The sequence below is a fragment of the Pezoporus flaviventris genome, unplaced genomic scaffold, assembly GCF_033815535.1.
Source record: "Pezoporus flaviventris isolate CSIRO_AGI_PZ_B2104156 unplaced genomic scaffold, CSIRO_AGI_Pfla_v1 ptg000021l, whole genome shotgun sequence".
Lineage (NCBI taxonomy): Eukaryota > Metazoa > Chordata > Aves > Psittaciformes > Psittacidae > Pezoporus > Pezoporus flaviventris.
Window position 1 is genome coordinate 7648433 of NW_026892569.1, and position 21986 is coordinate 7670418.

The 21986-nt window shown below is 37.2% G+C and overlaps 2 protein-coding genes and 1 long non-coding RNA gene across 16 annotated transcripts in view; 1 reads left to right on the forward strand and 2 right to left on the reverse strand.

The window, feature by feature from the left end:
* The window catches only part of CACNA1D (calcium voltage-gated channel subunit alpha1 D), a 188452-nt gene extending 182840 nt beyond the window's left edge, over positions 1-5612 (forward strand). For all 14 annotated transcript variants that reach the window (XM_061455851.1, XM_061455841.1, XM_061455840.1 and 11 more), the window contains 3 exons: positions 1839-1960; positions 2062-2382; positions 3397-5612. In XM_061455851.1, the coding sequence (XP_061311835.1) occupies positions 1839-1960; positions 2062-2382; positions 3397-3690 (737 nt within the window). In that variant the 3' untranslated portion in view covers positions 3691-5612. The remainder of the gene's footprint in view (positions 1-1838; positions 1961-2061; positions 2383-3396) is intronic.
* The window catches only part of LOC133270559 (uncharacterized), a 985299-nt gene that overhangs the window by 388641 nt on the left and 574672 nt on the right, over positions 1-21986 (reverse strand). The gene's annotated exons all lie outside the window — the stretch shown is intronic.
* On the reverse strand, positions 9883-21637 carry CHDH (choline dehydrogenase). The gene is made up of 8 exons (XM_061455866.1): positions 21510-21637; positions 17684-18465; positions 17216-17367; positions 13566-13695; positions 12811-12945; positions 11885-12027; positions 10979-11081; positions 9883-10435 (listed from the first exon to the last, which is right to left on the reverse strand). The coding sequence occupies exons 2-8, from the start codon at positions 18420-18422 to the stop codon at positions 10017-10019; spliced, it is 1821 nt and encodes a 606-aa protein (XP_061311850.1). The 5' UTR covers positions 18423-18465; positions 21510-21637; the 3' UTR covers positions 9883-10016.

A 21986-nucleotide genomic window follows, 5' to 3' on the forward strand; every position in this document is an offset into this window, starting at 1 on the left:
ATAAGGGAAGGGTTGGCAGCTTCCTGTGACTGCAGCCTTTGGGACTCATTTAGCTTTTCTGATAAAGTTCTAGTGACAGTATCAAGCACACATTTCTTTAGAAGAAGCCTACACTTTCTATCTCATGTACAAGAGACTAAATAAATGTACTAGGTAGGAGGATATTTGATAGCCTAGGATAAGAGGACCTAGTTCTGATCTAAGTTGCGTATGGGTAATGTAGGAAGTCCTTTGACTTACACCAGCATAAAGTCACAAGAGCACAGTCATACCTTCTGTCATAACCACTTATTCAATGTTCAGGAACACAGCTAAGAAATTTTAGAGGCTTGGTATCTCAGCAGATTTTAAAAGAAGCTCAAACATATTATTTGTAACTAGTGAATGGACTGTTTGGCCTTGGTGTTCTCATATGCAGAAAGAAAAAAGAAAAATAAAAAAACCAGGCAAAAAAGCCAAACCCCCAAACTTTTAACATTGCACTGAACAGTTTCTGCTAGCATCTGTATTCAGTCCAAGTTAATATAACATACGGCATCTTGGCTGGGTACTGTAGTTAGTATATTGAGCTCTGTGTCAAGCTTTCTAGAGGTTTTTATAAAACTCATTATACACAGCATTCGAGAAACTTTCAGAAGTGTACTGAGAATAATTGCCATGTTCTTTCAGACTGCTTCCTGGGGAGAAGCATGTGCAAAGTGTCTGGTTTTGAATGAGGGGACTTTTTTGTTTGCTTTTTATTCATTTTGGCACTGGGACTTTTTTATCTGTTAGGATCAGGAGTAAGGCTTCCATTCTTGTATTTGAATTTACCATAGAAACAATGGAGAGAGACAGAAAGTGTGCATTCAGTGGTCCAAACTGAATGCAAACCGAAGGTGTCTGTTTTAATGCAACGGCTTTTTAAGGACCCTTCATTGTCAGTATCCAGCACTAAGTGTCTGGTGATAACTATGAGGAATCCCTTAACTCTTCAGTTCTGTATACAAAATTCTTGGGGTTTGAAAAACAGAAACTGAGAATAGTTTCTGTCAGTTCCAAGAGAGCACAATTTTGTATCACTGCTTTGTACAGCCAGGCTCCTTCCAGTTTTCCAGAGTGATGCTTGCAGCTGTGAGGACATACCTGGGTTCCGATTGCTGTTCAGTTTCCAGGCTTTCTTTATTGCTGAAGCTAACACAGAGGAATTATACCTATGTACTCCTTCCCATTGTTTCACCTGCTTTCACCAAGACTAGCTGAGACATTTCTACATCAGCCAAACACTTTGATCAGTTTAGATTTCTACTTTTCCCATTCTTTCATTCACATGAATACATAACAGGACAGACCGTGGCTTGTTGTTGTCGTAAGTAATGGAATAAACACCAGGAACTGACAACATAAGTCAACTTGGGTATGATATTCCATATTGCACATTGCCTCCAAGGAACTGGGGATCTGGTATTTCCTTTGGGAAGTCTGGTTCATTAGAAAGAAGAGATTAAAACTGTGGGGAAGAAAGAAGAAATTCTGCTTTGTAACTTCACAGCAGTTTACAGCAAAACTCTAAAGTGTCTGAACCAGTCTGCTGCACAACCCAAGTTTGTGCTGTGAAACAGCTCCTTCCCATTCTGTCATGTGAGGCTGTGCATACTGTTTCTACCTGGGACTGCATTTGCTCATATGTGAATCTATCTTTTATCTGATAACAGCTGCTTGCTTCTGTTAGCACAACTTATTTCTTACTGGGAATATGTTTTTATTTGTGTGGTGATTGACTCACAGTGGAATTCTGGAAATAATAGACTTTGAGGAAAAGTATTTAATTTTCCTAATGAATTATGGTTTCCCTGTAGCAAATAGACGATCTTCCTTTAACTTCGAATGCCTCCGCCGGCAAAGTAGTCAAGATGAAATACCACTCTCTCCTAATTTCCACCATCGCACTGCTTTACCCCTTCACTTAATGCAACAGCAGGTAAACACAGACTCTTATTTACCTTGGTTTGAACTAACTGCTGAAAAGAGTATGACCGAGCATTTGAAATCACTAACTTCTAAAATTCTTCCCCTTATCAGGTCATGGCTGTTGCAGGTCTGGATTCCAGCAAAGCTCATAAACATTCACCAAGTCGTTCAACGCGTTCCTGGGCTACCCCACCTGCAACCCCTCCCAACAGGGATCGTTCTCCATATTATACACCCCTCATCCAGGTCGATAGGGCTGAATCTACAGAGCATATGAATGGTAGCCTGCCTTCCTTGCACAGGAGCTCTTGGTACACAGATGACCCTGAGATTTCCTACCGAACATTTACACCAGCCAATTTAACTGTACCTAATGACTTGAGGCATAAACACAGTGACAAACAGAGGAGTGCAGACAGTTTGGTAGAAGCGGTAAGTATCACGGAAACCTCTGAAGTAGCTGAGAGTGTTTGTGTGTTTGGTTTTTGTGTTAAAATTAAAAAGCATGTAACTCAGTTCACATTACCTTTCTGAAATGTAATATTTTCAATTTCAAAGTGCAAAACTGTTCTTAGGTAGCGACAGGGGAACTTATTCATAGTTGTCATGTAGTAAAGGATTTCTACTGAATCCAGATCTTAACATCGGTGTGTCAGAGCACTGGAGAGATTTCAAAGGGGTTTGAAATTCAGATTTTCTAGATGAGCATCATTATGAAGTGTCCTTCTGCAGTGGCTGACAGGAAAGAGATGATGCATACGCCTGCTCTCCCTGTTGTTTCAAAAGAAATACATTGCCAGTTTTGGAATAGTCTGAATGAATCGGTGCACTAAATGCAGAGAGGTGAATAACAACTACAAAGATTGATTGTAGGTGTACTAAAGAATGCTAAGAATTTTCTTTCTAAAATAAAAAGGATTTGAAGATAAACAGTATATAGCATTTCTGAACAAATGTTACTGTTCTTGCTTCCATCTATCACTTCCTTTCCATTGTGATGACCTAAGCAATATACTTTGTTAGATTTTATTTGCAAAAGGGGATTCAGCATCTTCCTTGCATGTACTCTAAAGTACCAAGAACATACAGAAATCTGTGTTTCAAGCAGTTGTTCTAATTGCACCATCTGGGATATATTAACTGTCATTTTCAGTATATCAGCCTGATGATTTGTGATTATCAAAGACTACTCACAAATTTCTGAAGAAAAATGGCAGATGTATTGCACTATTGGTTGCACTATCACACAACTGATACAGTGTGGTTTGGAGCCATTTGATTGTTGATTAGATTTGATTGTTCTTATACGTACAGTTTTGCTGTGGGTTGCCGTAGTGATTCAGCAGGGGGTTTCTAGTATTTTTCACAAATGCAAAACATTGTAATGACCTGTCTGTTCTTCTGTAATTTCACTATGCATCTCATTCTCTTTCCTCCATCTGCCAGGTACTTATATCTGAAGGCCTAGGAAGATATGCAAAGGACCCTAACTTTGTTTCAGCTACAAAACATGAGATTGCAGATGCATGTGATATGACTATTGATGAGATGGAAAGTGCAGCAAGTAATCTTCTCAATGGAAATATTAGCAATGGGACCAATGGGGATATGTTTCCCATTTTAAGCAGACAAGATTATGAACTTCAAGATTTTGGTACTGGCTACAGTGATGAAGAACCAGAAACGGGACGATATGAGGAAGACTTAGCTGATGAAATGATATGCATTACAAGCTTATAGTATTTAGCAAGGAAAATGATTCTAATAACAGAAAAAGTGCCTCATAGTTTTAAGATGCTAGGCACTAGCTGGAGTGAATAACCAATCAAGTTTTGTACAAGTGATGTCACACCTCAAGGAAGCCATAACCAATAAATTTATAATCTCCAGGTTGCCGAAATGTGATCAGAGCTGCAGTACATCGTCTCCTCCCACAGGATCTTCAGTTCCTCTGTAGGAATAAGGTTATTTTTAAACCAAGCAGACTGTGACAATCAGGTTTTTTGAGGGCTAAAGTGGGATTCTGAGGTGTAATATCTTGCCTGTCTTTCAACCTTGTGCTGCTGTCCTTCCTAGTAGAGCAGGATTTTGTCAATGAAAATGTCTGTGTAAGTTTGGCACAAAATTGTATGGGGAAATAGCAACAAGAGATGAGTGATGACAACCAATAATGTCATTACCTCAGTACTGAATAGCATATCCGCTACCCACTGCATATCCATTCTAATGTTGTTTTCAAACTTGCCTCCTGAATTTTTTTTCTTAATGCTCTTCTAAAATACAGTTTGTCATGCTCTACCTGTTAGAGATTGTTGGAAAAAGAAGTTATATAAAAAGTAATCTGTCATATGTAACACCAGTTTACATAGGAAATATCATTCAGATAGTCTGTTTTATGACTATCACGATAAGGGCAAAATATACTGGAATAAATGCATTCTTACTAATGCACTTGCAACCAGGTTATAGTAGAATTAGATAAGATAGTTTGCTAAAAATTATATAGTAGAAATTATTGTAAATGAATTGTAATATACAACAATTTGTATTTGTAAAGAGATGTTCTATATTTTGTAATTATTGTACTGTAATTGAACTGCAGCAATATTTATGGACCCTAATTATTGTAACTCTCCACAGAATTCTAGATAGAAGTATTTTTACTTGGAATATATAGATCTATAGCATAAATATTTAAATAGAGCCACCTCTCTCAGTGTAAGTCTCTTCTTGGGATAAAGTGTCAAGTTTGAACTTGGCAACAGAAGAGATTTATTTTTTTTTTATTACCTAATTGAGTCAAATGAATCTCTCTGTGTAAGGGATGCATAGTTGACTATTTAAAATCTTATACTTGGAAAAGTAAAATATTTAAGTTACTTTAACATTTTGATTGAAAAACAAGCTCTAATTTTATTTTTTATTCATTTCATGGTAAAAATAAGTATTAAAATCATTAAAAAATTGGAAAGTTCATGCCAAGGTATTACTGGTCATGAGACAATTTGTTTTGACAAAGTATGTTACCCACATACCCTACTTTGACAGGAAGCATCTTGGGCAGAAATTTATTTCACAGGTAAATAAAAATGCTTTACTTCAGTAGTACTTACTTTGCTTGGAAAGAAAAGAAATATGATAAAATGATTCTTCACAAAACCAAAAACCTTGATATAAGTAGTACACTATTGCCTCTATCTTTCTGTTCTATGTGTCCTGTTTCAAAGATTTATTTTTATGCAAATAAGAGAGGGCTTGGATATTGTTCACAATGCAGTAAAACCCTGAAATGACTTTGAGGCTGAAATGTCCTTGGAGGAAAATCAAAAAACACTGAAAGCTACTGTCTATTTTGATAGCACTGGATAACAAAGACTTGTTCTAACAAGTTATCTTATCAGGTTTTACCTGTAGTTCACATGCTAGATAGCAATCCAGTTCACATTTTTATAAATGTGATGTTTAAAACATGTCAATAAATGTTTTGTACATAATGACAGTTTCCTATGAATAACTTACAGACTTCCTCTGAAATCATTCTTATTTCAAATGCCAGGATAAGAACATAAAGGTTTGTAAATTATTTCTTGACTTACATCATTTTGTATTAAAACAAATGCAAAATGTTCTTCAAAATAAAACTGTGTAATAATTTTATTATACTTGGGACTCCTTTTACTAATAGATTTTCACCAAGAAGCTCCAAAGGTAAAACTCTGTTTGCATTGTGTGGAGAACGGAAGAGGATGTGTGGGATATAGTTGTCAGTCTACATTATCATAGTGTGCCAGTCTTTTAGGAATGATTGGTGTTTACCACACAGATACGAAGTGATTACAGTGTTCCTACAAAAAAATAGTATTACTCCCCTACTATCTAGGTAATTATTATCTCCTTAGTTACATATCTATGGAAACAATGAGGAAAATCTGACCAAAATTCCCTAAAAACATCTTTCATGCTGTCTGCCAGCAAACACTTGGGTAGGTTATGCAGTAGTAAGTCACCCTGTTACACTTTCCCACCTTACAGGAACAAACTTTAAGAGACCAAAATAGAGCCTTCTGGATCCGGTGTCACTCTGAAATAAGTAGTTTTCACTTCCACCCACTGTGGTGTACCCACTTCTGAAAACCACCTTTTAAGGCAACTGAAATTGAACACTAAAAAATGAGGAGGAAAAAAAATCCCAGACTAGGTTACTTAACTGCGTGGACTTCTGATAGCACATCAAATTTGGCAAATTGTGCTGAATGACAATCATTTTTCTGGCAAGACACAAAACATTATGCCAACTTCACTGTATTTTCTTGCCAGTACGGTTAGTCCTCAGCTTTCAGTAGTCTGATGAGAGACTCTTTAGGGCAGATACGCTATTTTATGAGCAAATAGACCTTAAAAAAAAGAAAAAATGAAAGAAACCGAGTTACAATCCATGTTCTATATAATTAAGGTTTAAGGGAAAACATACATCTATATAGATACATAGAATGAATACTTGTGCAATTTTATTACTGAAGTATATGGAAAAACATAATCAATATAGTCACAATTACATGGTAATTGTCATCCTTAAAATACTGCTAATCATAATAATTACTCAATACAGAAATCAGACTATCTCAGCAATTAAAGTGCATTTCATGATTTTCCAGATTTGTTTATATATATGTATAATGACAGAAAATGTTAGGAAAGAATTAAACATTGCTAAGTCTTTTACAGTGAAGCAAATTCACTGAACAAGTGAATATGTAAAATATATTCCCATTTGAACAGTGTCTTGTTTTTACAGCTTAGATGACAGAAGAATAGAGACTAAAAACTATAACACCGTAATAAGATACATTTGGGTTCTCTCTGTAATAACTTTTTGTTTTAACTATTATTTTAAAAAAATGCATAAATGCTTTTACTAGTCCTCAAAGTATGTTTTGTATGTTTATTTTATAGCAAATGCACATTCCAAGCCCCCTTTCCAGGTCTCCAGTGTTTACATAGCTGCCTCATTTGGTTGCAGCCTAATTGAAATAAGACACTTGGAAAGGATCTTAAGTTGCAGAAACATCAAAAATTCTGGTGTACAAAACCTTGAGTGGCATTACATGAATTAAATGTAATGCAGTTTTACAAATGCTGATATTTTCTGCTGCTTTTTAAAAGCACCTTGAACTGAAATATGTGTACAAAAGAAACACTTTGGTCACTTTTCTTTCTTAATCTTATTGTCTCCAGCCAGACCTCCAACTGTGTCTGAAGCATCTGCAGCAAGCTATTACCATGGAAATGCTGGTGTGCTCACTTGCAAGTCCATTGCTGGTTCAGGCCATGCTGGCAGGTCTTGTAACTTCCAGATTCTTGCATCAAACTGCTTTTAGAGTTAACTGGTTTTGAATACATTATATAGCATCATCTCTGCATTTACATAAAAAATATCTGGGTAAAACTGGGAATAATATTCAATTGCATACTGTATTATTTTGTTAAATAAGTAAAACTCTGGAATTATGAGCCTGTGTTCTGCAGTCCAGTATGGTGTAAAAGATGGTTAATTTTACCTAGCAGAATGCCAGTGCTCCACGGAGCATATTAGGATATCTTGTACCTGTTCTAACTATCCCTTAGCAGACTTGACTGTGCTAGGAGTAAGAACAATTTTAACAGGAATTCACTATCAGCAACCAGGTACAATGTAGTAGAAACTAATGGTAGCATGATGCAATCTATAGCTTTCCCCAGGGCACCAAAGCTTTCAAATATGCGAGCTATTTCTTTAGCACTGCATCAAAAGAATGTCATGTGAAGCCTCAACATTCTATAGCAGTGAGACCTAAATTAATAAAGCAACTGCAGTTCACAGCAATGAAAATATTCAAGTGTTTAGAAGGGAAGGAATCTGCATGGTGTCTATGTAATGTTTAGAACTCCAAGAAAAGATGGTGATGTTTCAGAAGTAACGCCTGATCATCTGATTTCACGATGGGGCAATGTGTACCTGAACACAGACACACATGCAGTTTGGCATGTATATCTAACCTTGCTATGTCCTCATCTTTTTAGAGTGTCATAATGGCAGGGGATACCTCTGTGTGTGTTCAGAGATAAGTTATGCAAGATAGTGGCTATGGCTAGTTAATTCTCTGCAGTTGCATAGTAACAATTCCCATCCTGCATGCCTAGAATAGAAACTCAAGTTGTACATCTGCAAAAGCAGGAACTTCAGTATTCTGTTTTTTCAAATTGTGTTCCTTCTCAACTACACAAGACTGTGGTCTCACTACTCTGAGTATCCTAATACTTTGTATTCAATGACACTAAGATACCTACTGAATACCTTCAAGTGACAATCTCAAAAGCACAGGTGCTGAATAAAAACTATTTACCATAAACAGGGACACCATTCACAGTACACACTTTCCTCAAATGCACAGCTGTATGAGATGAATTGTCTTATTAACAGTTATTCAATCACCTATAACTAAATATTCTTGCTCTTCCCCTCATTCCAAAAGAATGCATCACATACATAGATAGAAAGGTTTTACCTGTCTCCTTTTGTAGCATAGTTCACTGCTACCATCTTCCATCCTCACAGATTTTGTCTTTATGCAGATGCTCTAATGAATTAAGTCCTTTCCCTCAGTTAGTAGCAGGGCTTCCAACCCAGCACCAGGTAGAAGTATCTGCCTTAAACATCTGCAGTTGTCCTTCTAGCCAGCACCTGAGTCAGCAACCTTTTTTACAACCTGCTCAAATGTTGTACAATTCCTTTTTTTTTTCCTGAAAAAAAAGTTTCTTCTGTTTACCTCAAGTCCTGATCAATCTTAGGCTACAGAAGCTTTTGCTTTTAAAATCTGACAGCTGCTTAGTCAAAAGTTATTTTAGAATACTTAATAAATTCAAACAATTCAATTGATTCAATTTCATTCAATGAGCTCAATTTCTTTGTTGTTTGCCTTTATATGTTGCTTTAAATGAGTACCTGAAAGTTTGATGGAGGAAACTTCAATCCTGTATCTTGCTTTACACATCTGAGGATAATATACAAATTCTGTTTATATAACAAAACATATTAATATCAGCTCCTGTTTTACAATTTTCAGGAAAGTAATTTTCTGATAACTCATGTATGTCTTCTTTCTGAATACTATCCAATTCAGACTCCTAAGTTTGGTGAAGTTTGTTTTTCAGTGAGGATTTGTAAACTGTGCATTCTTTTCATAAAAACTCCACATTTGACAGATTCCTCTCTCTCCTGTTAATTCTGATATGAACTAGTTTGGCCTGTGAATATGAAATCGCATAAAAGCTTACATTTACTTAACCTTTTGAGGATGTGGGGATTACTGACTAGCTGTTATCCTGGGTTAAATCCTGGGAAGTTAAAGTCCTTCCTTTAAATAACAAGGCATATTATAATAGCATGCATTAATCTCTTCTATTCCTTGTGAAATTGCACAGTAGTTTTGGTTTGTGTGCACAACTGTCCTGTCATTAGAAATAGCTTCTCTTCAACAAAAGATTTTAGTTGTACCACAAAAGGTCCAGAGGAAGCCACATAAATGCTGAGGGCTGGAGCACCTCTCTTATGAAGGCAAGCTGAGAGAGCTGGGGTTGCTCAGCACTGAGAGGCTCCAGGGGGAGACCTTAGAGCAGCCTTCCAGTATCTAAAAGGCGCCTACAAGAAAGCTGGAGAGGGACTTTTTACAAGGACGTGTACTGACAGGACAAGGAGGAGTGGCTTTAAACTGACAGAGGTGAAATTTAGATGAGACATTAGGAAGAAGTTCTTAACTGTGAGGATGGTGAGGCACTGGCACAGGGTGCCCAGAGAAGTTGTGGATGCCCCATCCCTGTTAAATGAAATAAGCTGCATAAGCCACCTGATTAGAAACAAACAAACAAACAAACAATAGCTAGAGAAGAGAATAGTTCAAACTAATAGCTATTTTAATAGGATACATTGTTTTGCATGGTGTTTATTTTGTTGGCATGTTCAGTATGAGACACCAACATGCTGATGAAAGCTGTTAAGTAGCAAAAGATCTAGGGGTGAGAACACTTTTTTATCTCTGTGTTTCCAAAGTCTTGGGCTTATATACAGGAACATTTTTCTCCTGAAGAGATGGGAGGCCCTTAATTATATCTGCAGCTTTCTCTGCTATCATAATAGTTGGGGCATTCAAATTACCAGTTACAACACTAGGCATTATTGAAGCATCTACTACTCTTAAGTTTTCAACACCAATTACTTTTGTTTGGGGATCGACTACAGCAGTGCTGTCTGAAAGGTGACCCATTTTACAGGTGCAGGAAGGATGATAAGCACTCTCTGCTTTCTGCCTTATGAAAGCATCTATTTCTTTGTCAGACTGAACATGGTTTCCTGGTTGAATTTCAGGGCCCTGAAATTTTTCAAAAGCTTTCTGAGCAAAGATCTCTCTGGTCAACTTGACACATTGGCGGAATTCCCAAATGTCTCTTTCTGTATGGAGAGAAAACAAGAAAACTGTAAGTACACCCTTAATTTAGGAATACGTACAGAGTGCATGACAGAAAAAAATAGCGCCAAAGAGAAAAGGCTAGAGGTTAAGTCACTGCTGAAAGCCATAATGACGTAGGATGTTTTTCAAAGTCACAGATATGCATTCATTGTGAACAAAACCATCACTTACACTGCAAAGTCCCAAAAGGAAATAGGTGCGTTACGAAGATTTGCTCTTTATTTCACTCTATCCACTGTCTAGCCAAGGACACTAGTCTCAGATCCATTCCTTCACAAGCAGAGGAGTGGATGAACAGTATGACGCAGCAAACATAAGAACCCTGACTGCATCCCCAACAGGTAATTCTTTTTGGTTTATACAGTGTTTTGCACAATGGCCTCTTGATACTAGCTGTTTTTTATAAATAAGAAATAAATAACAATGCACCAACCAGCACTTCTGGTGTTGAGCAGATATGGAAATCTGCTACTGAAACAGGCAGGAAGTGAGTTGACATCAGAGCAAGGTGAGGCTGCGTTTACCTGTTGACATGTAGTTAGGCTCAATGATGGGATGGTCATTTGGGTCTGTACTCCTCAGCTTTAGCCAGCCCACACTCGTGCTCCTCATGGGTCCCACATGGACCTGCAACACCCACACTATGCTCATGACACAGTCCCACCAGACTTACTCCCAAATTCAGTATGAAGTTTATTTTTTCAGTTTGGACAGTCTTTACAAATTAAGCAAATGTAAGCATTAAATGGAGCTAATGGAAAATGCCATTGAACATTTTTTCTTTTTATATAAATTTGCAGTAAATATGATATTTCATAAGGGAAGGGAATATAACTGTTCTTTTAATTTGAGATACAGCCATTCCCATTTATTAATAGCAGAGCATTCAAATACAATCAGCAAGCAGACCTATCATCACTGAAGAAATTAGCAAGAAGAAAAAGGTTTATTCAGGAACAGTTCCCCAGCATTAGCACACACTTTTGGATCAAGACCATAGGTCTTGGATTTGTGGTCTTGGATTTGTGCCAGTGAATATGTCGGTGGCCTCATACATTCTCACTTAAACCTCTGTCTAAACTGCAGTGGAAGAGGGAACACCTCATTTTAGTTTTTGTACAGCATCTAGCGCAAATGTGTCCTTAATCAATTGCACTATGGTGCTTCATTACTGCAAGTACTTAAACAGCAGTTCAATACATGCCTCCCTTTCCAGAGATAAAAAGTAAAAATTTTGATAGCAATATCAAATAACAAGCTCATGGGTTTTTTTCCCATGTTGGAGGTTAAGCCAGCTCTTTTGTGTTATGCTGAACTAAATATTCTTCATTATATATTATATAACCAAATTATCAATATTTATAATAAAGCATAAGCCTTCCTGCTAATCTCTACAAAACATTACTGGAAGATATTCTACAGCAACTCACCTGGTAAGCTTCTGTTTTGGAAGCAACCCGACCATGATCAATTACCTGAGAAGGGAGAAAGTGGAACTGAATGTCAGGGTGAGGAACCCCTGGTTCACTTCGGATAAACCCACCAGATTCTAAGTGGGCAGTCGCTCCCTCACCTAGAGAGTGTAAATGAGAGAGAATATGCTATCAAAAGACATCAGAAAAGCAAGAAATCCACTTCTTAACCCTTGGTTTCCCTACTATGAATAATTTGTATATACAGTGACAATTGCAAAGAACACAAATCCATTTTGAACAGCTTGTATTTTAAGCAACATGCATCACTTTCATCTTCTTTTCAATCACTAGATACATGTAAATATGTGTAACTTTGGAAATTCCACTTATTTGAGAGCGGGATATTACAGTTATCTCACTGTAACTAGCAGGCCTAGCATCTAAGTCCAGAGGCGGATTTGGTCCCAGGATCCTAACAGATGTGAAGGGAACTGACTGCAGCATCCTGACACTACTGCGCTGCATGCTCCATGACATGCAGTATAGTTATTCCATCAGTCATAGGTATCAGGCAGAGCCATCCACAGCATCTGCCCTGAAGGGGAAAGATTAAGAGTGTACAGTGCACCTCATGTTATGTTATGTTATGTTATTTTTGTATCCATTTAAAACCGTAAATTAGCACTAGATATTTACTTGCATGGCAAAAAGCCACATATACCCAGCATAAGTTGTGAAACACTAACACCATAATTCAGATACTATAACTATTTGAAATACTCTGATTTAGAAAGAAAGAAATAGCAAGCAGGCTCCAGTTATTTCCCAGAACATAAAAAAATTTATATATGAAGGCTCCCAGACTTTGGAATTCATGGATAAAAGACTGTAATAATTCTAACTCAATCAATGGTAGAATGATTGCATACTTTGTTTCATACCTGTAAACTTCCAAAGCCATTCTAGACCAATTCTCACCATGTTAACTGGCTTTTGTGCATTGTATAGTGTAATAGGTTTGGTGCACTTTTGCTGGATGTACACTTCTAAATGATCTTGAAGGTTCTGGCCTACTCCTGGGGAGGAGGGAAAAAAAGGAGAGGTGTGAAGTTATTTATTTCACACTGAACAATTATACATAGCATTTGCAACCAGAAAATGGCATAAATGGGAACTAAACTCAGAAGCAGTGACAACTAAAACCGTATCAGCCTTTTGCTCATGTCAGAATAAGATTTTACATAGCATAACTAGAATGAAAATAATTAAATGGCAGGCACTTCACTTGTTCTAAAATTGCCAGATGACTTCTAAATACAGTACATGCTTTCCTAGTTTTAAGGAAATTTTCATGTTATTCCTTCTATCTTTGAATATATATGACAGTGGGAGTTTATACAATCTGTTGTGGATCAAAATTAATTTGAAATTCTAAATTATAAGTATACTGCTTTATTTAAAAAGTATTCAGTGCCATTTTTCAGAAAGGCAATTTTCACTACCAAATGTAGTGAAGGAAGTGTAGGAGTTTATTGCTCCATTCTAAAATTAAAGCAGGTTTCCACTGATTTGTAACACATACTTTTTAGTCCACACAACCTGACATAAAGACAACTTAATTTCATGGATTCATTTCATCTAATGGTCTTTGAATTGCATCCATAAGAAGATGTAAGGTTAAAAGAAATGAAATTACCAGGAAGGTGGCAAACAACAGGGATCCCCAGTTTTTTTAGATCATCTGCATTGCCGATCCCAGACAGCATAAGCAGCTGTGGAGAATTTATGGCACCTCCACTTAAAATAACTTCTTTACTGGCAAAAGCCTAAAATGAAATGAGCACAAAAGTCCTAACATTATTAAGCCTGATCTGAATGCAACCAACATGTCAAGAGCTTCAAATGTTATTCATGTTCAGATGCTATTCTGATCCAGATTAGACACCCTTCCCCCACATTCTCCTCATTTTAAATGTATTCTTATCCTGCCAGGAGTTTCTGCAGAGAGAAACGATCAAGCTTTCACTTTGATCATTACTATATTCCCTTCAAACTGTATGTATGGCACACAGACATTCAGCTCAGCCAGTACTGTGGCTGCCAATAGGCTCCTCTGCCGCTTGCTAGGAAAAAAATACCTATGATACTCGGATCAGTCAGCTAAGCATCTCTTCCAGTTTCAGTATCAATTTGTAAACTAAACTGAAGCTCTTAAAGAAGACATTGAATTCAGAGACATGCTAGCTCAGAAATTATCAAGAGCTTATTTTCTATAATAACCAAGACTAATGCTTGGTTTCATAGCTCTCTAGTCTGTAGACTGTAGTCCTCAGAAACCCCTCAAACACTAAAGCACTATTGGGAGAACTCTGACTGGAGGCACATATACAATTCTGTTTTGCCACCTCTTCCCTGTTGCCACATCATTTACATTTAGGATCAGAACTATACCACTTAGTGCTTTCCACTGTTAAAAGGGAAAACTGCATGGAGTAAGAAAATATTGGTGCCCTCCTGCTTTTCCCTCTACTCCCTGAAAGAGGACAAATGTGGGTGAAATCAACATCGTTCAAACTATCTCCTTCTATTCTAATGAGGTGGCTCATGAACACACACATTAGATGTACTCCATCCTCCCTCATCACACTTATGTTGCCTGTTGGAATGTAAGATATCCTTTATATCCACCCCAAGTTTCTGAATAGAAATGGTTGCATGTTAGAAAAAAGGATCTGAGATTCACCTGTACTTAAGACAGAATAACTGCACCGCAGAAGAAACATAAAGTAAGCAACATTTATAATTTATGCAAATTCTAATAATACCTAAGCTAGTCCAATGATTTAAAGCAACACACATTTGCAAAAATAACACCATAACTTGTATCTGTTATTTCTATCAGCGTGGCCACAGTGAGATAAAAATCAGATGAGGCACAATATTGTGCCCCAAACTTCTCGTTAGCAAGCAAAACCCACAACAGTTCAAGCAAACATATCTGGTATTGCTCATTTTCATTCTCTAATTTCATAGAATGTAAGGTGCTACCATGAGTAACTCCTTGGTTTTGTTTCAGATGAGACATTTGCCTTCCAAAGAAACATTAAAATGTGCCATTTTTTCCTGGAGTATGGTGAAGTGTTAACAGATTAGCATGGAACTACTACAATATTAAACTGTAGTAATCCTGTCCTTTTTGAATAACACCTCAGCTATACAAAATGATGGTGAGTGAGACTGTTGCTAGTAATAAGATCAAAATATAGTAAGAAGATGAATTTTGTTTTTTTTTTTCCCCACACTGTTTACCCAATATTGCTGACAGATAGCCAGTGCTAATGTTTTTTGTTTGTTATTGTTTTGCTCTGGGCAATCATTAGTTTGTTAAAACTAATACTTGGCATACCTGTAAGTGCTGAATCCAGACCCAGATATGTATTTTGCATATTATACAAATATAACTCATTTATATTTTCTTAGGTACACACAGAACTGGTGCCAGTTTGTTCCAGGTAGTGTTCAAATGATGCTCGTTGGGTCTACACTTACTGCAAAGTCAGCACTGCGGTTATTCCTGTTCCACATACAGTATTTCATTGTGCTTAAAGCTAACATGCAAAGAGGAAAAACTGACTTTGAAATATTTTTGTATGAGTTATTTAGTCTATGATACATTACAAACATTTGTTCCCTTTAAATACACTTTTCGGCTTGAATCTGAACTCAGAAACTCCAGGAATGTTCAGCCTACCTTCCCTACTTTTGTCAGAGGGTTTATGGGAGTCCTGGGAGCTCTCAGTGTGTACTGAGGTAACAACTAAGTCACTGGCTTGATGAACAGGTTTTGAATTGTGCCTGAATCTGATTTTAATGATCTTTTAACTTTACTGATGACTGATGTAAAAGAGATCCTACCTAAAATAGACTGTAAAATCAAGAACACTTTAATATAATCAAGTGTTTCATTGAGATGTTCTTAACTTAATAAAATTATTAGCTCTTCCATGCTGCAGGTATAAAATTTTCCAGAAACTAAAAGCAGAGAAGCCCTGCAAGTTTAATGCTGGGAGGGAGGGAAATCCTTTGAAGGTGTACTCTAAATATATATTATTCACTATGAATAATTCATACATATATTAATATGTATGAAAATCCATGGCAATTAAAGAATTTTGTGGTTAAAGTCGTCCAGTATTCAGAAGGTCTTTGATCACATTTATTCAGCTTTCCAACACTTTCTCCTACAGAATTCATCTTGACACTGCCACAGCAACAGCAAGTAGAGACACTGTTTTCACAGACATTTAACAGCTCATTAAAATTATTAAATTTTCTTCAAGTTTTGTTTTACATTGTCAAAATTATTATCATTACAACCCACTTAGAAAAGAACAGATTTGTTCTGTGCATTAAAAAATGACAGAACAGTTTATTTAAATTGCATTTTAACTTTTAGCACGTGTTCAGTCACAGAACACTTGTCTGTTGAGTCTTGTAAGGCCTGCTGAACTCAAACCAGCAAAATTTGTACTGTCCTCCCTTTAGGATATTGCTATTACCCTTTTTAGTTGTTTTATAATTGTCTAATTATTAACATACAAGTCCCTTTTAGGCAATTTCCTGGTTATGTACTCCATAATCAGCTGTAATAGTAAAGTGTTAAGGGAAATGGGAATATTTGAGGTCTTATGAAAGTCAACGGATTGAAAGCTGCATAAAATGAACTGTTTATCCACAGTTAAGTTGTAATGGCAAGTGAAGCTTCCTTCCAGATGACGTCATGTTCAGTGGAAGTTGGACTGATACTGAAAAATGTTCATTCCACAAACAACCATAAGGCGCATTTCATCACTGTGTTTCATTACTATCCCAAAACTCAATATGTAATGGCAAAATAAAGTGAACAACTCATTGTTTCCCCTTGAGTCATCCATTTTGTTATCCAGCTTTTACAGATTTTCCTATGTCACAACAGCATTTTCAGAATTGTTTTTCAGAAACATCAGCATTTCATCACCCTATTCAGTACACTGAAACAGTACATGATTGCATCACAGTTTACAAACAGAAACATTACGTAATACTCTTGCGTAACATCAGGTTATGGCTTGCTCCCTCAGTACCAAGAGTTGGAAATATAATGGAGATCTTCATCTCTAACTCAATTCAGCTGAAGTATCTAACTCGATTCAGCTGAAGTATCATCTACTGCTGTACTGGAAAAGACAACACAGCATCTGAACAGCAGGCATTTTGCATGTTAAAGTGCCATTTCTATTAAATTTTTTAAAAAATTGATTTTGCTTTGACTCATGCATTTCATAGTGGAAAATAAAAATTTCTTACCTTTTTCCTTTGCCCATTTTTCACATACTCAACACCAATGGATTTTGTTCCTTGAAACAAGATTTTTGTTACAAGTGTCTTCTCTGCAACTGACAGATTTGGGCGTGATATGGCTGGGCGAAGGTAGGCACTGGCTGTGCTCCATCTTTGACCTACAATATATATTTATATTTAACAGCAAAACAGTCATGTTCAGTATTCATCAAAAATTCTGAAAACCTGTTCTCCTTCCCAAACTTAACTATGAATCAAGACTTGCGTGGCAGTGCAATTTTCAGTGAAATACACACTAGACTAATAGCAAGCTGCTGTGAAATGAATGGGGTGTAAATACAGAGTGCCACAGCTGTTTAGCAATCTAACCAACCAAATGGCATTCATGCAGCTTGTACGTTCATATTCCAAAATGCTTTCTGAGGTACCACTGGTGAGTCAGGAACACAAATTAAGGACTCCTTTATGATTTACCTTGGTACACAGTCATGTCCATCCAGCCAAATCCTTCTTGTTGATAGCCATTCATATCATCTGTGAAAGGATACCCAGCTTGCTGGGTTGCCTCCAGGAATGCATGATGAAGGGGATGGTTTGTTTTCCCTCTTGACACATGCAGGGGTCCATTTCCACCTCTATACTGATCTGGCCCCAGTTCATGTGTCTGTGCCTTCTTAAAATAAGGCAAGCAATGCTCATAGTCCCATCCAATAGCCCCTTCCCTGCTCCATCGATTATAATCTTCTGCATGCCCACGAATGTATACCATTGCATTGAGAGAAGAGGAGCCACCCCATACTCTCCCACGGGGCCAGTACAGAATTCGGTTATCCAGATGCTTTTGTGACATTGTGTGGTAATACCAGTTGTATTTCTCATCACAGAGGTTGTATGTTAATGCAGCAGGCATATGAATCTTCCACATCAGTCTTTTACTACCTAGAAGAGTATCTTTAGGGCCGGCTTCCAAAAGTAGTACAGTACTGAGAGGGTCTTCTGTCAACCTGTTGGCTAATACACACCCTGCTGATCCAGCTCCAACAATGACATAATTATAAGAGTTTGCCTTTTCAGAACTAATCTGAGAAGCTGCACGTGAAATTTTGAATCGTTGTTTGTTGATGCCCAGTACGTTCTTTAACAGAATTCCTGTTACTTTGTGCATCTGATTCACAGGACTGCAACGTTGAACTCCCTTCATTAAGTATGGCATCTTTACTGGTAGTGTCACTCTTGTAGAATTTCTAATTTTTACCCTAGAAAAGCAAACAAACAAAAATCTTAATTAAGATGTAAGTGTTCATAGAGTGCATGATCTCTACAATCATAGAATCATAGAATAGTTAAGGCTAGAAAGGATCTTAAGATCATCTAGTTCCAGCCCCTCTGCCATGGTGTCAGTCATTTTCCAGTAAAAACTATGTACTTTACCCATTCTCTCTATCCAAAAGGTTAACAATAATGCCCATAATCCAATAAACATTTACTCTGGAACTTACTGTCTTATTATTCTTTCAGTACAGTCTCTGCATCAATAAAGTGGCATACTATTTTTTATTGTATGCAGTCTGATTTTGATTTGCTTCTGGTTCCTGAGATAGATAGAAACATGAAGTACAATATCAAGCATTTGCTAAAACCAGACAGGATGGAAACCTTTGCTTATCCTGAAGTCTCTCTTCGTCTGCCTCTAGTAGGTAAGAATTTAAGAAAAACAACAATTTCACAAATTTCTCCGTAAGTTTGTGACACTCAGTGGTATTGCTTAACCAATTCACAACCATGGAAGTGCTGGGTCTGACCACTGTACCTTCTGCCAGACCATATCTAGCACAACGTCTCTACAAAACAAATGTGTAACAGTGAAACTGGGTTTCAGCTGCTCCTAAGGGACCGCTGGGTTTTGTAGCGTGTCTCCTAACATAGGCAAAGGCAAAATCTGTTCATCTGTGACTTTCTAACTTACTACTAAAACCACATCCTGCAGGAGTGCTCCGAGTACAGTCACAATCTTAACACCACCGGATCCTTACCCAAGGTTGGAATGGCTTTTTTTTTTTTTACCTTCAGAAAAGCCTGTAAGCCTTGTAAGCAACACAGGTTTAGCTCCCTGTTGCACGGGTTCATGTACTGGGACTAAATGCAAGATCTTCACAGCCTGAGTGTCATAGATACTGATGCTGCTGGGCACTCTGAAGTATAGAAGTATAGAATCATAGAATGATAGAATAGTTAGGGTTGGAAAGGACCTTGACATCATCTAGTTCCAACCCCCCTGCCATGGGCAGGGACACCTCACTCTAATCCATGTCACCCAGGGCTCTGTCTAACCTGGCCTTGAACACCACCAGCATGTTTCTCTTCCTCTCTCCCCTTGAAACTACTCCTCTTGGTATAAACAATTATCCAGGAAAATGGATATCCTTGGGCTTTAAACAGTATTTCTTCCTGGCCCATGGCTTCTGTCTAAGCTGTTGCTATGGATTCTAGAGACAGCAACCTATCCAGAGGCTGTTATATTGTAATGCACTACCCATCCAAAAGACATAAGCAAGCTTTCTCCTGCAAAAAAAAAACTGAATACTGTATTATGTCTGTAAAAACTTTTTTTTTCAGAAAGTGTTACACTGATATTCATAAATTCAATTTGAGGGTTTTTTTTTTTCCCACTAAAATGTGCCTTAATGGATCATTGAAACAATCAGCTTTTTCTTATAAAAGGTGGAACAGAACTGTACTCATTTTCTAGAGTGAAACACTACAATATAAAGTTTGTGAGAGCACACAAGAGCCCTTAAGGCCAACTCTGTATGCAGGCTGCTGATAAACTTTAAAAGTCTTCCACGTACAACAATATTTATTTACAGTTTGATGTACAATCTCATATGCAAAAGTATTCTTTTTTCCTCTTGGGAAATGGATGAGAAGAAGCACACATCTCTTACTCTTCTTAGGAAAACTTGTAATAGGCTGTACAAACCCTCAAAGTCATTCTCACCTGGCTAATTCAAAATTGATCCCAGCTGGAGGTGAGGGGTTGTCTTTCTACAGGTGGAGACTATTAAAGAACCTTTTCTGGGAACAGAGGGTTCAGCAATTTCCTGTGATGCAGCAGGAGAGGATATAAAACCTCTCTGTTTATAGGTGGGGGTTTTTGTGTGTGTGGTGAAGAGAATATAAGTTCTGAAGCTCTTGTGCAACTGGTGGGTCATGGGATTTTATTGCTGGGTTTGGTAGAATATGGGTCTGGGCCTTGATAACCTGGGAAAGATGCTTTGTCTCTATAATGGGAGCTTTGTTGGCTTTTTTTTTTTTTTTTTTAATTTTTATTGGTGGAGATTCACCATAGTAAGGTAAAGTGATCAGCATTACTCCCAAGGAAGTATAACCTTAGATTTTGATGCTACAAATATTCAACACTTAAGTACTGGCTGTTTTGTTTTGACATGGTATCTATAATGCTATTAAGTATTACTGTGCCCCTTAACCAGAATGACAGCTGTTAAACCTACAATCTACCTGGTTCTTGGCTGTAGAAAGGGTAGATTCTGCAGAACACCTGGAATCATGTCCAGTCAGGGACTGACTTTGGTAGTACTGGAGGCTGTAGTTCTATAGCTTGCGGCAGTATCAGTAGTACTGAGCTCCCAGAAATGCTATGTCAAGTGACGCTCCAGAGGCAGCATTGGTGTTACAGGATGAAGTGTTTGTGCCTTGGCTTATACCAGAATCCTAATACAGAATTCTACACCCTTTGCAAAGCTGATTTGTTAAGACTGTCTTTCATGTGCAGGCTTTGAGACTCATAGAAGAATTCAACCTTGCATTGAAGAGGTTGGTATTAAGGACTGAGATCATGAAGTCCTGAAATCAGAACATGATAATACTGCTTTCTAGAATAATCTATGTAGTTTGCTGAGCATGTATGGGTTTAGCACAGTTCATCTTCTTCTACAGAAGATAGTTTTGTGGAATTCTGCAGACCAAGAGAATATCAGTCAAAAAATAAATGCATCCTTGCATTCAACTTTTCCTTAGTTTTATCTGTTTTTTTTTGTTTGTTTTGGTTTGTTTTTTGTTTGTTTGGGTTTTCTGTTTGTTTGGTTTTTTGTTTTGTTATTTTTTGTTGTGGTTTTTTTTTGGTTTTTTGTTTTTGTGGTTTTTTTTTTTGCCAAAGAGAATTTATAACTACAGTTTTATGGTCACCTCTCTTAAATACCTTAGTAGCTATGACAAAACAGAATATGTAGAAATAAGCAAGTTTACACAACATGGTTCTACGGGAATGCTTTGTACTTACCACGAGCAAAAAGTTGTTTTTTGGACCTTACTGGGTATTACTGCATGTCTTCATTGGGATTTTCACATATGACCTCTTAATGAATATTCAGTAAGACATTACTCAGGCATTAGTGAATAGACCTGCAGAAATGCATATAGAGCAACATAAAATATGTTCCCTGTATTGCACTGTGGCTTCAAAATGGGGAGCTCTTTTTTTAAAAGTATGCATTTACAAATATTACTCTTAAACAAAACCTGTAGACGGTGGCATACAAGAGGGAAGAGATCAGTAGCATCTCAGCAGGAAAATTCTGTTCCTAAAGTTTAATAATGAGCACTAGGTAGCTAGAACTGGGCAGTGAAGTTGTGAAATGAAGTGTTTGGGGCTCTGTGCATCATTGTTAACATGTTTCAGAATGCAGTATCAGGTTTGAGCAAGAAATAAACCTTGAGGTAACCCATGTGTACCTACCGTTGCAGCTCTGTAACTCTA

Coding starts and splice junctions, on each gene's coding strand:
- CHDH (XM_061455866.1), bottom strand. CDS start 18,422: ATGCCATACTTAATGAAGGGAGTTCAACGTTGCAGTCCTGTGAATCAG. Junction 17,368..17,683: donor GGACATGACTGTGTACCAAG/GTAAATCATAAA, acceptor TATATATTGTAG/GTCAAAGATGGAGCACAGCC. Junction 13,696..17,215: donor AAAATGGGCAAAGGAAAAAG/GTAAGAAATTTT, acceptor ATTTCATTTTAG/GCTTTTGCCAGTAAAGAAGT.